The 18,671-nt window shown below is 35.8% G+C and overlaps 1 protein-coding gene across 2 annotated transcripts in view; it reads left to right on the forward strand.

The window, feature by feature from the left end:
• The window catches only part of FGF12 (fibroblast growth factor 12), a gene marked incomplete at both ends in the record, with an annotated part of 353,542 nt that overhangs the window by 321,727 nt on the left and 13,144 nt on the right, over window positions 1–18,671 (forward strand). For both annotated transcript variants that reach the window (XM_082840461.1, XM_082840460.1), the window contains one exon: window positions 14,793–14,991. In XM_082840461.1, the coding sequence (XP_082696587.1) occupies window positions 14,793–14,991 (199 nt within the window). The remainder of the gene's footprint in view (window positions 1–14,792; window positions 14,992–18,671) is intronic.

Genomic DNA, 18,671 nt, shown 5'->3' on the forward strand with positions numbered 1-18,671 from the left:
GAAGAATCCTTGCATCCCTGGGATAAATCCCACTTGATCGTGGTGTATGATCCTTTTAATGTGTTGTTAGATTCTGTTTGCTAGTATTTTGTTGAGGACTTTTGCATCTATATTCATCAGTGATATTGGTCTGTAAATTGTTTTTTGAAGTATCTTTGTCTGGTTTTGGTATCAGGGTAATGGTGGCCTCATAGAATGAGTTTGGGAGTGTTCCTTCCTCTGCAGTTTTTTGGAAGAGTTTGAGAAGGATGGATGTTAGCTCTTCTCTAAATGTTTGATAGAATTCACCTGTGAAGCCATCTGGTCCTGGACTTTTGTTTGTTGGAAGATTTTTAATCACAGTTTCAATTTCATTACTTGTGATTGGTCTGTTCATATTTTCTATTTCTTCCTGGTTCAGTCTTGAAAGGTTATACCTTTCTAAGAATTTATCCATTTCTTCCAGGTTGTCCATTTTATTGGCATAGAGTTGCTTGTAGTAGTCTCTTAGGATGCTTTGTATTTCTGTGGTGTCTGTTGTAACTTCCCCTTTTTCTTTCTAATTTTATTGATTTGAGTCCTCTCCCTTTTTTTCTTGATGAGTCTGGGTAATGCTTTATCAATTTTATTTATCTTCTCAAAGAACCAAGCTTTTAGTTTTATTGATCTTTGCTATTGTTTTCTTTGTTTCCATTTCATTGTTTTCTGCTCTGATCTTTATTTCTTTCCTTCTGCTAACTTTGAGTTTTGTTTTTTCTTCTTTCTCTCTTTCCTCTAGGTGTAGGGTTAGATTGTTTCAGATTTTTCTTGTTTCTTGAGGTAGGCTTGTATAGCTATAAACTTCCCTCTTAGAACTGCTTTTGCTGCATCCCATAGGTTTTGGATCATCATGTTTTCATTGCCATTTGTATCTAGGTATTTTTTGATTCCCACTTTGATTTCTAAAGTGATCTCTTGGTTATTTAGTAACGTACTGTTTAGCTTCCATATGTTTGTGTTTTTTTATGGTTTTTTTCCCTGTAATTGATATCTGATCTCATAGTGTTGTGGTCAGAAAAGATGCTTGATAAATTTCAATTTTCTTAAATTTACTGAGGCTTGATTTGTGACCCAAGATGTGATCTATCCTGGAGAATGTTCTGTGTGCACTTGAGAAGAAAGTGTAATCTGCTGTTTTGTGATGGAATGTCCTATAAATAACAATTAAGTCTCTGGTCTATTGTTTCATTTAAAGCTTGTGTTTCCTTATTAATTTTCTGTTTGGATGATCTGTCCATTGTTGTAAGTGAGGTGTTCAAGTCCCCCAGTATTATTGTCTTACTGTCAGTTTCCTCTTTTATAGCTGTTAGCAGTTGCCTTATGTATTGAGGTGCTCCTATATTGGGTGTATATATATTTATAATTGTTATATCTTCTTCTTGGATTGATTCCTTGATCATTATATAGTGTCCTTCCTTGTCTCTTGTAACATTCTTTATTTTAGTCTGTTTTATCTGATATGAGTGTTGCTACTCCAGCTTTCTTTTGATTTCCATTTGCATGGAATATCTTTTTCTATCCCCTCACTTTCAGTCTGTATGTGTCCTAGGTCCGACGTGGGTCCCTTTTAGACAACATATATATGGGTCTTGTTTTTGTATCCATTCAGCGAGCCTGTGTCTTTTGGTTGGAGCATTTAATCCATTCACGTTTAAGGTAATTATCAATATGTATGTTCCTATGACCATTTTCTTAATTGTTATGGGTTTGTTTTTGTAGGTCCTTTTCTTCACTTCTGTTTCCCACTTAGAGATATTCCTTTAGCATTTGTTGTAGAGCTGTTTTGGTGCTGTTGAATTCTCTTAGCTTTGCTTGTCTGTAAAGCTTTTGATTTCTCCATCGAATCTGAATGAGATCCTTGCCGGGTAGAGTAATCTTAGTTGTAGGTTCTTCCCTTTCATGACTTTAAATAAATCATGCCACTCCCTTCTGGCTTGTAGAGTTTCTGCTGAGAAATCATCTGTTAACCTTATGGGAGTTCCCTTGTATGTTATTTGTCGTTTTCCCTTGTTGCTTTCAATAATTTTTCTTTGTCTTTATTTTTGGTCAATTTGATTACTATGTGTCTTGGCATGTTTCTCCTTGGGATTATCCTGCCTGGGACTCTGTGCGCTTCCTGGACTTGGGTGGCTATTTCTCTTCCCATGTTAGGGAAGTTTTCAACTATAATCTCTTTAAATATTTTCTCAGGTCCTTTCTGTCTCTCTTTTCCTTCTGGGACCTCTATAATGCAAATATTGTTGCGTTTAATGTCCCAGAGGTCTCTTAAGCTGTCTTCATTTCTTTTCATTCTTTTTTCTTTATTCTGTTCTGTGGCAGTGAATTCCACCATTCTGTCTTCCAGGTCACTTATCCGTTCTTCTGCCTCAGTTATTCTGCTATTGATTTCTTCTAGTGTATTTTTTATTTCAGTTATTGTATTGTTCATCTCTGTTTGTTTGGTCTTTAATTCTTCTAGGTGTTTGTTCTTTAATTCTTCCTGGTCTTTGTTAAATATTTCTTGCATCTTCTCCATCTTTGCCTCCATTCTTTTTCCGAGGTCCTGGATCATCTTCACTATCATTATTCTGAATTCTTTTCCTGGAAAGTTGCCTATCTCCACTTCATTTAGTTGTTTTTCTGGGGTTTTATCTTGTTCCTTCATCAAGTACATAGCCCTCTGCCTTTTCATCTTTTCTTTCTGTGAATGTGGTTTTTGTTTCCCAGGCTGCAGGATTGTAGTTCTTCTTGCTTCTGCTGTCCACCCTCTGGTGAATGAGGCTATCTAAGAGGCTTGTGCAAGTTTCCTGATGGGAGGGACTGGTGGTGGGGAGAGCTGAGTGTTGCTCTGATGGGCAGAGCTCAGTAAAACTTTAATCTGCTTGTCTGCTGTTGGGTGGGGCTGGGTTCCCTCCCATTGGTTGTTTGGCCTGAGGCAACCCAACACTAGAGCCTGCCTGGGCTCTTTGGTGCAGCTAGTGGCGGACTCTGGGAGGGCTCACACCAAGGAGTACTTCCCAGAACTTCTGTTGCAAGTGTCCTTGTCCCCATGGTGAGACACAGCCACCCCCCGCCTCTTCAGGAGACCCTCCAACACTAGCAGGTAGGTCTGCTTCAGTCTCCTATGGGGTCACTGCTCCTTCCCCTGGGTCCCGATGCACACACTACTTTGTGTGTGCCCTCCAAGAGTGGAGTCTCTGTTTCCCCCAGTCCTGTCAAAGTCCTGCAATCAAATCCTGCTAGCCTTCGAAGTCTGGTTATCTGGGAATTCCTCCTCCTGTTGCCGGACCCCCAGGTTTGGAAGCCTGACGTGGGGCTCAGAAACTTCACTCCAGTGGGTGGACTTCCGTGGTATAAATGTTCTCCAGTTTGTGAGTCACCCACCCAGCAGTTATGGGATTTGATTTCATTGTGGTTGTGCCCCTCCTACCGTCTCACTGTGGCTTCTCCTTTGTCTTTGGATTTGCGGTACCTTTTCTGGTGAGTTCCAGTGTCTTCCTGTCAATGACTGTTCAGCAGTTAGTTGTGATTCTGTTGCTCTCGCAAGAGGGAGTGAGAGCACGTCCTACTCTGCCATCTTGAACCAATCTCGAGTGTGTGCTTTCTTTCCTGACATTTAAATTAAAAATTAATAGATCCTCTTGATCCTCTGTGTGTGTGTGTTTAGGTCTTGACTATTTTGCTTCTGTCTTTAGTCTGAGGTCAGGGGGAGACCTTATTTAGAGATTTACAGTGTGGTCCTAAAATGGCCTTTTGAGGTCTCCAATGAATGTCCAATGTGTTTACTGAGGTCTCTCCTTTCTGGCTTGTCTAGAAGTTCATCATATCCCGGCCCTGCCCAGCCATGGTATGTTCATTCAGTTATCAATCTTACAGTAGTTGTTCTATGCTAGGCTTGAGGAATCTCATTCTCAGCATATGCAGTCTATCCATAAGCCCAAGGCCCTGAGGAAATTCCCATACAGACTCCTGCCCCCAATTCCACCAGCTTCCTTTTCTCTGGCACCTTGCTCCACAAATCCAAGTCCCCTTAGCAGTCCCAACCTCCAGTTTCTGACACCACAGCTCCAAAAAACCCAGAGTGCTATACCTCAGCTTCACCTTTCCATTTCAGGGTTGAACAGTGCCCATTGAAGAAAGCCAGGGTTGTAAATCAACTATACTTCAATAAAAGAAATTTTAAAAAGAAGAAAAAAGGAAAAGAAAGTCAAGGTTAATATGGTGCTTACCCCATGCATTTTCCTTCTCTCAAAGATCAAAACCCGACAATTCCAGTTGACAAGTGCTTGGAAACTACTGTCTCATATAGTTTGTCCAGTTTTATAATTATTTATAATAGGAAGTTATGTTTGATACCGATTATTCTGACTTCAAGGAAATTGACAGATGAAATTTTAAAAATTGGGAAATTTCATGTTTTAAGAATGTATTTCTATCATTAGTTGATCATTTCTGGGGCCGTTAGAGTATTCAGAATGATTTTCCAAAAGGTATAATAATGTTTAAATTGAAATAAGGGAATATGAAAACATTCCCACTTTCATCCTTATCCCCAGAAAAGAAGACAGAGGCTGAGGCACACATCCTCTCACATAAAGTGTTAGGGGTATTCAACGTACTTGCCTTGATTTTCAAACTCAGTCATAAGGGGGCATTTGGTTACATACTGTGTACATGCTCACTTCGTAAGAATTAGTGGTGTTTTTAATTGGAGAATTGCACTGTTCCCCCAATATCTGCTCTCTGTCCCTAGGACATTCAGACTTCTGGAAATAATTTTTGTGATAACAGTGAATTGCAATATCATATATGCCCTCATCCACTGGTCTTCTTCTAATTCCCACTCCTCACCTTACTTCTATACTTGCAGGCTTCTGGCTAAAGGATAAGTCAGATGGCTTTGTGGTATTACGCCTCATTAGAAGGTAATATCATCACATCACTTATTTTAAATTGATGTCAAAATCATCCTTTACTAGAAAAAGAGAAATGGTCAGATTTATCTGTGTGCTCTGTAAATAGATGACCAAATTGAAAATTGAGGCTTAACCAAAATAGCCTTGATTAGCCTGTTACAGGGAAGAGAAACTCAGGACACATGATTTGGAGTCCATAAGGAAAGTGACTTTTCTCAACCTACTGCTCAGGCAAACCCATTTTCATTTGTGATATCAGATATCACCTGAAAATTGTAACGAGAAAGTAAGGAAAGTAAGTAATATGCCAGTTACCATGTTTAGCATACCTACATTGTCTTGTTTAATAATCAAAACCTTATAGTGAAGGTATGATTAGTGTTAACTTACAGGTGAAGAAACAGCTTTAGGGAAATTAAGTAACCTGTCCAAGTTTAAAAATTAGGGAGATGAACACTTTTGTCTATCTGCCTCCAAAATTATGTTTCCAATACACTACAGTTTTCATGATTTGATGATGATATAAGTTTACCTGGTTGCCTTGTAAGATTTTGCAAAGAAAGCATTAACAAAGAACCTTTAGTTTGGTTGCCTTATAAGATTTTACAAAGAAAGCATTAACAAAGAACCTTCAGTTTTAGAGAAATAAGCTCAGGAGTTTTCCAGTAAAAAATATCTCAAAAGTATATAAAGATTTCCATATCTACAGTTTAAGTTATAAAATTAGACTTATTCTAGTCAAAGCAACCAAGTTTTAAAAAAATGCTTCATTTGAGATAATGTATTTCAGCATTTTCTTTGCCTCTTGTCAGGATGGGAAACAATAGTTCTCTTGCTTGATTTAATATCATTATGTCTGACAACACAGTTAACAAAGCAACTGCTAATATTCCAAAGATTTTCAAGTTCTGTGCATCTAAAAGTCACTAATGAGGTTAGTGAACCAGAAGCTTCACAGCCAACTATCCAAAGGTTAAGACCAAAGGAACTGTGTATCTCTGGAGTTGTTGGATGTAAATCGTGTTGCGAGAACCATCAAGTATTTAATTCCGTCTTTATACACAACCCAATAAACAAGGTTTACGGCAAACAGGGAAGATGCATTTGTGCATTAAAAAGAGTTTAGATTTTGGTTTCCAACTGGAAAGGAAAAAATCAAAACAAGAGGGTTCTTTGTACTAGCATATGTTTGAAAAATCAGTAATTTTTACATTTTGTAGGGAGAATCATTTGTTATAATTGCTTATATAATAGCAAAGTTTCTTTTCTCTGATTACCTTTTACATTTTACATTTTGTTTTCTTAATAATAATATATCACTACTATTTCTCTTTGGTAGTTAAACACTGTTTTTAAAGTAACGATATTTTATCATGACTGCTTAATTTCAAGAAATTATTTAACCGTTTAATATGAATGATAAAGCTATAGAAGGTTTAAGTCGAAGTGATGTTTTAGATTTCCTGGTTCAACAAACAACTCTCTTTTACATTTAGGAGAACAAGGAGCCTAAGAAGGAAACTGATAATCCCAATTTGAACACAAATTAGAGATACACAAGAATAAAAATCCAGGTCTCATGATGTCTTTTCACCAAATTATTTTGTTGGAGTAGACATTTTTTTAATTCCAAGAACTGTTGAGAATTTGAGGGGAATATAACAATTATAGTAGTTACCTTCATAAAGCTTAGACAGGTAGTGTTAGATTATGAAAAATGAGAAAACAAGGTAAAGAATTAGAAAGTGACTGGAGGAGGTGCTAAATTATGTAAGGTAATCTGGGGAGGTCTCTGAGATAGTCACGCTTGAGCAGTGACTTGAAAGAAATGAGGGATCAAGCCATGTTAATATGCTATTGAAGAGGTTTCCAGGAACAAAGAATATCAATTGTGTAGGACTTGAGATGGTTTATGCTTGTTATTTTTGGGAAACAGCAAGGAGACCAGTGGCTGCAGTGTGATGAGCATTCATTCATTCACTGCACATTCATCCCATGGATTATTATAGCCAGAGCAGTGAGAGGGGAAATGGGGATCCACAAAGAACTGGATGAAGATGAATCATAATTATGGTACCATTTAATTTTATTAATCATACAGGATTATAAAAGTTGTGGATTCCTACTTGAGTTAGAAAGCATACGTTTTAAACGTAAAGCTAGAAGGAGCAAAAGTGGTTGTGATTGAATCACATAACATTCTTTACTTCTCAAAAAATGTATTCCAAGCAATTGTCACCCTAAAATGTAGAAACTTTTCAAGTTATGATGTCAGAGTCTTCTATGGAAAAGAATTAATCTCAAATAATTGTATAGGTCTTCAAAGAGCTTGCACATAGGTTATGTAATTTGATCTCTATAGCCCCATGAGTCTGTAGTACAATAGAGGAAGTTGAGGTTCAATGAGGTTAACTGATTTGCCAAAGGTCGCTTAGACAGTTTGAAAAATTATTAATGGATAATAAACCAGAAATTTAGAGACTCCAAATGCTTTTCCAGAAAATAATTTATTGTGTATTTCTCCATGTGTTATGGGCAATTCTCTTTTTCTATTCTGTTCATTTTATGTTTTGATATTATTATTATAGGAAATTACAAATGGTTAGTTTTAAATTATGCAGTTTTATAAGCACTATTTATAAATAAAACATATAATCATGTGCATTATATAATGGACTGCAATAAAAAATGACAAGTAGAATAAATGAGTTGGAGAAAGGATGGAAAATATTTTTTTGTGAATATATTATTTGATCCAAAAGTGTTATATTTTCATCATGAACAAAATTTGTCTGCAACCTATGAATGAATGATTGTTATTGGTATAAAATTTTCATGCATTACATGTTAGCTAATTATATGGGGAAAACTTGATTTTAAAAGAAGGACAATGATTTTGAGAAGTAATATTTATCATTTTACTTAACCTTCACCACATGCTTTGACTCTTCTACTATGGATTTTTTAATGACAATTATAACATACATAAATAAGTGCACAAACTATATAGAACTCAATGAATTTTCATAAAGTGAACACACACGTGTAGCTAGCTACCAGATCAAGAAATACATCATTGCCAGCACCCAAGAGTCCTCCCCTTGCTTCATCTTACTAATTACCCTCCCTGAACAAAGTTATTGCTTTCCTGAGTTCTACAGTAGATTAGTTTTACCTGCTTTTGAGCTTTATATAATTGAAATAATGTAGCAAGTAGCTGTATTTATTGTTTGGTTTATTTTTTTCCACATTATGTTGGTGAGAATCATCCAGATTATTGCTTATAGTTGTAGTTTGTTTATTCTCACTGCTCTATAGTATCTTATTGTCAGAATATGTTACATATCCAATCTACTATTGATGGTCATTTCAGTTGTCTCCATTTTGGGACTCTTATGAATAGTGCTACTATGACCATTCTTGTACATGTCTTTTAGGGGATAGATAGTTAGAGATAGATAGATTGATTAATAAATAGATAGCCTGATAGGTTTCATTGGGTATAAATCCAGAAGTAGAATTGTTGAATTATAGGATACACCTGTATTTATCAATACTGCCAAACAGCTTTTCAGAGTGGTTTTACCAATTTGTTCTACCGTCATTTACATATGAGAGGTCCAGTTGCTCCACATCCTTTCCAACACTTGGCATTATCTATTATCTCATTTTAGCTATATTTGAATGTAACCCATGATGGATTTTTCCAGCTTTATTGAGGTAGAGTTGGCAATTAACAATTGTACAGCTTGATGATTTGATATACATATACACTGTGAAATACTCATCACAATCAAACTAATTAACATATCCATAGCTACCTTTTTCTTTCTGTTTTTGGTTTCTTTTGTGTGTGTGGTGAGACACTATCCTATGATCCAGGAATCCCACTTAGGAATATATCCAAAAAAATGAAGCCAGGATCTTGAAGAAATGTCTGCATTCCAGTGTTTATTTCAGCATTATTCAATAGCCAAGATATGGAAGCAACCTAAGCACCAGTCAACAGATGATTAAAAAAACGTAATATACATATATCTATATATAGATATATATAATTCAACCTTAAAAAGAAGGAAATCCTGCCATTTGCTACAACATGGCAGGTATTAGACAAAGTGAAATAAATGAGATGCAGAAAGACAAATATGTGGAATTTAGATGTTTGGAATCTAAAATAGGCAAACTCATAGAAGCAGAGAGTAGAGTGATAGTTACCTGGGGGAGGGAGAAATGGAGAGATGTTGGTTAAGGGGTACAAAGTTTTAGTTATGCAAGATGAATTAGTTTTGGAGAGCTCATGTACAAGAATGTGACTATAGTTAACAATATTATATTGTATACTTGAAATTTGCTAAAAGAGCAGATCTTAAGTGTCTTCACCAAATTTTTAAATGTGAAAATTATTGCCCCTACTTTATAGATGATAAAACAAAGATATATCAGAATTAAATAGCACATCCAAAATTATGCAGCTAAAGAAACAGAATCAATGCTGTCACTCAGCTCTATCTTATCACATAGTCTTTGCTGTTTCCTTAAAATATTTTTATTATTTACTTCAACAAGAATAAATTGAGTGCTAAATATGCTGGACTTCCTAATAAGCACTGATGAGGAACATGTCTTTGTGAGCAAAAGCTTGCAGTGTATAGGACAGGAGCAAGAAAAACCATCATGACACAAGGCAAAGTGCATTAAATACACTTTGGGAAAAAAAAAGTAAATACCATGAGAAGCTAAAGGAGGGAAAATTCACAATAACCTGCAATAACTGAGAAAAACATTTGCCATTATTTTATTGGATAGAGAATTAGAGAGGACAGTTGAACAAAGTACAATTTGAGGGTTAAGAGGTGTGAGCATGTCGAGGAATTAGTATGTGATGAAAACACTGTTGGCAGTGATAGTCAACCATGAAGGAAATACAACATTTTATCCATACAGCCGTCAAATTCCCTAAATTTCTGTCTCCTTATTCCTCATGATACTTATATCTAAAGGAGAATACCATTCAAATAGGGGTGGGATGGGCCAAGACTGGCACAGTTAGAGGCTGGCTAAGAAGGAAGTGTCTCATCTTGTGCAGTGAAGGAGCCTAAGACTGATGGGAGAATCCAGAACCTGAGTAGGTTATCAGTGCTCTAAGTGCAGAGAGAAGAACAGGAAGAAATACGGGAGCGGGATCAAGGTAGAGTATGAAGCTATGAAGTTGGGGATCAGCGAGAAGAATTCTGGAGAGAGTAGATTAGAATCAGATGGATGGGGAGAGATTGAAAAGGGTCCTGAGTGCTGGTCTTGAGCTTAAGTGGTGTTCCATTATTCACTCATCTTCTGGAATGAAATGGGTGGGTGATCCAACTTTCCAAGACAAGGCTAGGGTGAATAGGCATTTGGAATGTGAGAAGAATTGGTCATATAATGACTTGTACAATGCTAGAACAACAACAAGTTGTGCAAATGCTGCTAAAAAAGTGAGTGCTCAAAATTAATTTCAAAACACTATCAAAGGTCATATTCATATTCTGCTGAAATTAAGGTCAGTTTAAGTTGAACAAATTAAAGATTTGGAAAGATTTTAGAGTAATAAATGTGAAAAATAAACCTAGCATTTCACATACTTACACACATGATGTGCATGTGGGTGTGTTTCTGTTTCATCAACAAACGTTTATTCTATAAGCCTTGCTATGTACCTACATGGAACTGAGCACTCAGGATTATAGATATAAGTAAATACTATTCATGAGATGCAACATGACTACTAGTTAGTTTTACAAAAGGAAAAAGAACCCTCCTTATACTAGTTATTTACTCTGCTTTCATTATATGTCCTGGATTGAGATAGTCTAGGATTTTGTCACATTGTCTCAAAGCCTGCCTATCTCCATTACACTTTAGCGTTATTATCATTCTGAACATAATTTTTATAACCTCAGAACCTCTTCTGAATATATGTGATTGCCCAGGTCTTTGCCAAAGATTTTTAAAATGTATGTGTGTATGTTGTTTTAGCTATAGTAGGAACAATCTATGTAGGATAAAGCTTAACTTATGGCATAGGGTCCTGGATGCTGGAGCAGATATAATCATCTATGACAAAAACACAGAATTAAATGTCTAGTTACATGACTGATTGTATTTTTCTTGCTATAAGAAAAAACTTAATAATAATGCATTGGAGTTTTTGTAAAAATTCTATAAGCTTACAGCATGCTTTCATATCCATTCTCTTATTTTACTTAAAATAACTTAATTTGCAGTTGAAAATATGAAATTCAAAGAAGTTTAACCACTTTCCTAAAGTCACACAGCTATTATGTATGGATCCAGAAGCAAAACCCTGATTTTTCTACTCCAAGTAGAGGACTCTTGATTTCTCATTACACAAATAGAGTGATAGTAGCAAGTATATTGTAAATTCTTTGATGCCCAACTTTATATTGAAATTGTTGAACATCTTGTAAAGGTTGCACTTAGAATGATCGTCCAAGCTGACTCAGTGTTCTTAAGGTTTTCCTCCCCATTTCTAGGATGTTGGCCGTGCCCCACAGAAGTGCCTGCACTAAGCTTTTGCCATTTTTTTCCTCCTGAAATGTTTTTCCCTGGCCGGGTATTATCAATTGCCTAATTTCTGAATTCTGACTCTGCATAGCCCCTTTAAAATACTAAATGGGATACTTCACTTGACTTTTTATATCTGATTATCACCTGGATACTATATCTGGGATCCCCATTCGCCAACTCAGAATTTCAAGGCTCAATCCTTACCTAATGCTATCCCTGGCTCATGCTCCCAGGACTTCAGTCCCTGCCCAATTTTCTGGACTTTCGCTCTTCTAGGAGCCGACTTTAAACAATTGTGAAACTAAATGGAAACCTACGAGTTCACTATTTGTTAAATAAAAATATTACTTTCATATGTAGAAAAGACAGCATAGTAATTATACTTGGTGGGCATGGTTGTGATTGGTACCAAAAGTAGGCTTGGTTAAGTAGTAAGGAAGCATTGTGTGGCATTGGTAAAAGTACTGAACCAGCAGCCAGGGGCCAGGGTTCTAGCCCAGGGTCTGCCTCTAATATACTATGACTCACAAAACAATTATTTAACTATCAATGGCTTCTGTTACTTTGTTAAATAAGGGCAGTAAGCAGCTTTCTATCTACAAATTTTCGTATTTCTGTGAGGTATACTTATAAGTAAATAGGTATTACACGTATGATGAGATGTATTTATACACACAATTCCTTGCCCCATATATTTCTCCCACCTTCTGTTATGAGATCTGAAGTCTTATATGTAGAATTTATTCATTGAACTTTGAAGAGTCCCTTAGCATCTAGAGTTCATTAATATTGAGCTAGACCTAGAAACAAAAGCTTTGAGATTTGGATTAGTTTGTTTTAAAAAGTATAACTAATAAAATCTGTGCTAAATTTTTAGCTTTTTCAGATCTTTTTAACCTAGTCCTAGAAGGAAACCAGAACTTTTAGATTATGTTATAAATTTAATCAGAATCACTTTGATTCCTATACTTGGCAATGGTTAAACTCTGTCCTAATAATATTGAGACAAGGTCATAGGAGAGCCCATTGTTCAGCACACAGGACCATAAATTAGGATTTTTGTGTTGCCAGACAAGGAATATGCAGTAGTTTCATTTTCTCCCCTTACTTTCTCTAGTTACTTCATTTATCTGATTCCTCATTTTTTATTGAGAAATAATTCACATACCATAAAATTCATGTTTTTACACTATATGCTTCAATGGTTTTGTTCATATAGTTGTGCAGTCTAATCCCAGGACATTTTGTCTCTCCAAAAAAGCCATCACTTCCCATTTACCCATCTCCTCAGCCCTTGGCAACCACTAATCTATGTTTTGTCTCTGGATTTGCCTGTTCTGGATATTTCATATACATTGGATCATGCAACATGTGACCTTTTGTATCTGGCTTCTTCCACTTAGCGTAATGTTTTTGAGGTTCATCTGTGTTGTCACATGAATCAGTACTCCATCCTTTTTAATAGCTACCTAATATTTCATTGTATGGATATATCACATTTGTTCATCCATTCATCCATTGATAGGTGTTTGAATTGTTTCCACATTATGAATAATGCTGCTATGAATATTTGTGTACAAGTTCACACGTGGAGATATATTTTCAATTCTCATAGGTATGTACCTAGAAGTAGAATTGCTAGATCATATGGTAACTGTATGTTTAACCTTTTGTGGAATTGCCAAACTATGTCCCACAACTGCTGCATTATTTACATTTTTACTAGCTAGGTATGAGGATTGTAGTTTCTCTAAACCCTCAGCAACACTTTTTATTGTCCATCTTTTTTGATATGGCCATCATAGCAGATGTGAAATGGTACCACATAGTCAATTGTTTCTCTGGTTCTTAAGCCACTAAGTTTACTTAAAACTGAGAGTATTCTGTGACATCATATTTTTATTATCAATATAATTATTATTGAATTATTATTACTATTATTATTATTTTAATGGGTACAACCACCTTTCCATCTCCCGTCCCATATTTTTTGTCTCACTTTTTGGGTCTATAACTTTTGAACCATTTAAAATCAACAGAGTCCTTCCAGCAGTTTCTTTATCCCTGAAGACCTTCATCTGTCTCCACAGAGGCATCACCGTAGCTCCCTGGAAGTGAAGCCAGGGGATTAGTCTGCAAGAATCGCCTCCAAGGACATGGTTTCAACAGCTTTAGTCCCACATATTCCTCAATAACTTAACTCCAGGTGTAACTGCATTAAATCACTGGGGCCTTTCATTGAAAGGGTTACAAGGAAGAGATTCTTCTAGCATTAGTGAAGACGGCAGTGACTATTGTGAATATGTTTGACATGTAGGATTCTTATTTACTTGTAGCTAAGATGCTATCACATTTGTTTTTCTTCTGCTTTTCTTTGAAGGGGAGGAATTTCTTCTTTCCATGAAATACATTTTGTTTATTTGACATGTTAGGATTTGATTTTATTGTATTGATTATAAAATCTCATTGTAAGTCACTGAACAAGACTCAGGCAGAAAAGGTGAACTTGAGAGGCAGTGATTGTGAAGCTATAAATGTGAGTTCTGGCATTGATGCAGTAATTTTGCTGTTGTTGTTTAACTTTGTATTAATCATATAACCTTTTGGTTGTCTCACTTATCAAATGGTGAAGGTGAGGTAGAGGACTTTTAAGGTTCCTTCTTGAACTAAAACTCTCATATGTTTCACTGGAGATCATACAGTATAGTAGTAAAATTTTTCTATTACTTTTTCCTGATATTTTTACCTGAAATTTTAATTACTAAGTAAAAAAAAAAATGTTTCAAAGAAATTAACAGGAAAGTTACTGACCTTAAGCAAAGAGGTAGTATACTAGTGATTTTATGGAACAAGCTTTGAGTATTTCAGATTATGAACATATAGGGTAGTCCCTTCAAAAATGTCTGCTGAGCCTGTGTGTGCTGTGATTGTGTTATATTTTGATTCCCAGGGTTACATTTTACATGCTAAGGGCCACAAAAATGCACAATGGCTATTCTCTTAAATTTAAAAAACATTAAACTGAGATCAGAGCGTGGACATGGGCACAGTCTTGAGTGATATTAACCGAAGAAATTATTCAAGCCTGACAGTTGTGTTCTGTGGAGTAAGGTTGTTTAGAAAGGAAATCTCGTTTCTTGATTTTGTATGATAAATCTTTAAACCAAATGCTAATAGAAATTATGTGCAATTATTTCTCATTTTTTCTTAACAGAGAACCTATATTTCAGGCTCATTGGATTTAAATATTTGCTGATTCATTATTAAATCCTTTCTCTCTTTTGTATCTTCTTTTTTTTTTTTTTCCTGCAGGATGTTTTCACTCCAGAATGCAAATTTAAGGAATCTGTGTTTGAAAACTACTATGTGATCTATTCTTCCACACTGTACCGTCAGCAAGAATCAGGCCGAGCATGGTTTCTGGGACTCAATAAGGAAGGTCAAATTATGAAGGGGAACAGAGTGAAGAAAACCAAGCCCTCATCACATTTTGTACCAAAACCTATTGAAGGTACAAGACAAGCTTCTTTTCTTTAGACCCTGACCTGTGTGTTGATGCCAGTTCCACCCCTTTTCCTTTCACTCAGTAGATTGTTTGTCATACAACAGATCAGAACAAAGATTCAGAAAACACAATAGTACCTCTTCCTATCAAAAAATAAAATTCCATTAAAAATACTTGACACTTAGAAAACACTGCATGAATATAGAGGCTAGCAAGTTCTTGAAAGTAGAAAAATAGTGGTAGTGACCATTTGGAATGTAATTTCCTTCTTTATTGAACACAATAATTTAATTTCTCAGGCTACACTCTTGAAAAAACCAATAGTACTATTATAATGCTTTAAAGTTTTTACAAGTCTTTTAGAAATATGTTTATATCCTAATTTCTACATCTTTGTGAACAAATCTCATAATATAATGTATTAATTTTTATTTGTATTTTTTAAGGAAAGAAAATAATATTCAATTTACTGTGCTAATAAATATTACAGTTTTAAAATTTTATCCCTCTTACCTGAGCCTGTAACTTCCCCTCCCTTGATCATTTAATATAGTGTTCATTTATTTCAATTGATCAGTGGAATAAATAATTTCATGCTGAGGAAACCCGTTTTGGGCAACTTGTTCCCTAAGCAGGATGAGAATCTCCCATTGAGGTAACCACATTTTCTGTATTCAGTCAAGCTTTTTAATACAGGCTAAGAAAGCAGCAGTGGAGTGAACATTTACCAACATAACACTCTTCTCTAAAAGTCACATTATAATCACTTAAGACATTAGTTCAGCTTCCTCATCCAAAGAAATGAGAAAATTGAGGCAGTGCATTGCTATTCTGTGATTTAGCCAGGCTTACTGTCCGCTAAATATCTATAAGGTCTGGTCAGGTCCACCAGTGTAGGGACACAGTGCCTGCTGCAGATTACCTATGACTGAAACAGTCAGCAAACATTTGTTAAATCAATACTATGTTCAAAGCACTGGGGGGAAATGTGACATTCAAAGTTCCTAGTCTTTCTCAAGCCTCCCCTCACACCCTGTGCTTTTAACCACACAAAACAGAACTTTCTTCTGTTCTACATTTTTACTACTTGTAATACATTTTTACTATTTTGAGCTTTATGTACTTTTTTTTTTTTTTGCCCTTCTGTCCTCAAAATTTCCATTCATGTGCCTGGAGAATGCCTATCAGTCCTTGTAAAGAATTAATTCAAGAGTTAATACTTCTATGACGGCCTCCCTGACTTTCTTCAAGTAGAATTAAATATTCTGTCACCTTATTATTGTATCTTGTTCTCTCTTCTAGAAATTATCACATTGTATTAAATTCACCTATTTACCACTCTGTCTCTTCTTATCCATAATTAGATCACTTGTTAAATGACAGAATGTTTTATTTTTCTCATATCTCCTTGTATCTTGTACAATACCTGGCATATCATAGAGAGATATCCAATAATCATTGTCAATTGAATAAGTGAACAAGTGAATGAACAAATGAACACATAGGTAAGTATAAAGACAAAGAAGAACTATATTCTCCAGGAAACTTTATAATATTCTTGGAGATATAATATTCTTGGAGTTTACTAATGGCAGTAGTATAATGTAAAAAGTGATGGACTAAATGTTGCCGGAAATGATATTGGGATTTATAGAAAGAGCCAGCACTTCCACCAAAAGGAAGATATTGGAAAGTTGATACTGAAACATACCTTCAGGGCTAGGTCAGGTTCAGAACATTTGAGATGAGAGGTGGGGATTAGGTAGACAAAAACACTCCAGGTGCAGAGTAAGTAAACTATTAAAACTATTGCACCATTTTTATTTGTGCATTTAAGTTGATTTTTTTGTTGTTGTAATAAAAGTAGTGCATGCTCATTAACAATTTTTGGAAAATTCAGGAGAGTATAAAGGAAAAGTAAAAAATCCTTGTGTTTTGTTTATTCCTTTTATGAATAATGCATTTCATACTAAATCCCTCCCCTCCAAAAAAAGAAGAAACACCTGTAACCTACCCTCCTGATCATGACTTCTGTCTGCATTTTGGCTAATCAAGCTGCTTCTTGAGTCTGTATGATCATGTACGTATTTCTAAGAGAAATGTATACAATTACCATGTTCCGAGTTTGAGAGCTGCCTTAATTCTTCATATTTGCTGCATTTGAGTACAAATGTGGGAAAAGAAAACCAGACATTCCTAGTTGTATATGTTAGAATTAGGTTTGGTTGTGTACAACACAAAACCCATGTTAAGAGCAGCTTAATCATACAAAGTTTTATTGTCTCACAAACCAAATCTAGAAACCTGCTGTCCAGGGCTGGTTCTGCGGCTCTGCAATTGTTAGCGACCTTGGCTATGTCCAGCTTTGAGTGCCACTCTCGTTTTGTTTTTGTTTTTCAAATAGCTCTGCCTTTTCCCCAGTCCTGATGGCGATGTCATTTTGAATGTCAGCATTCCCAAAATTAAGCTCCGTCAGTGTGAGGATCTTTAAGTCATGCACTGGTTGCATGATAATAATAACCCACCAGCCCCTTTCCCTTCACAGCTTCACCCTCCATCCTGTGTTTAGAACATAGGCAGTGTTAATAAGGGGTTGCAAGGGCATCTATTCAGACAGATGGATGGACTTGATATTTAAACCCATGGACTTGATATTTAAACCCACTTGATATTTAAACCCATTACCGCATACATTGCACATCAACCTTTACTTACCCTCCCCTGGAATTTAAGACAACAGTGCAGGCTTCACCATTCCCAGTTTTGTCCATTCAGAGCATTGTTCACACCACAGATAAGTAACTCCCCCAGATTTAATTGTCTGGATGGTGACCTCCCCCTTTAGCTTCAGATACACCAGCCAAATACTCTCTGACAAAGAACAAGAAACAATCTCTGCCTTTTCTCCTCCCTCCTCCTTCAAGGAGTTCATTGCTCAGCTCTTGAAAGTGGTTGGATATTCAGAATCTAGTTCCTTCCCCCTGAAAAGAATATGTGCGCTTTCCAAGATTTAAGCTTCAAGAACTTAATCCTGGAGTGAGAAATACATTTCCAAAGTGAAATTAGTAAATATCAATTGCAAGCCATTGCTACAGAAATATTAAACTTGGACTAAAGGAACACCTAACCGGTTTCTACCAATTTATTTTCTAGTGGGAAGATAAGACTAACACAACATGCACATACACTCACACACCTTTAGGACAGTTACAGATTACCCTTTCTGTCTGTTAGAACTGTTGCTTCAAGCTAATAGAACCTAATTGAAGTCTCAGCAGTATATAATGTAGATCATTGGTTCCCAAACATCAGTATCAAAACCATCTGGAGTGCTTTTAAAAGCTACCAATTCTCAGATCAAATCTCCACAGGATTCTGATTTTATTGTCCAAGTTATTTTGATGGCAACCAGGTTTGAGACTCAGTGTTCTAAACTGAATTTGCTGTTTCAGTGCTCATTTTGATCCAGTCTGGCTGTAGGCCATTATTTAAATGTATTCAAATTAGTACGATCTATATATTGGACTAAGCCTAATCTAATATAGAGTAAATTGTCACTCTGACACCATGGAATTAAATATATTAAACACATTAATATATTTAATTACCTTTCCTACTGCTATTAGGATGGTTGTACTTTAGTGCTGGGTTAAATTACTATACGGAGTTAGTGGAGGTAATACCAA

This window comes from Leucopleurus acutus (assembly GCF_964270905.1).
Source record: "Leucopleurus acutus genome assembly, chromosome: 5".
In the NCBI taxonomy this organism is placed as follows: domain Eukaryota; kingdom Metazoa; phylum Chordata; class Mammalia; order Artiodactyla; family Delphinidae; genus Leucopleurus; species Leucopleurus acutus.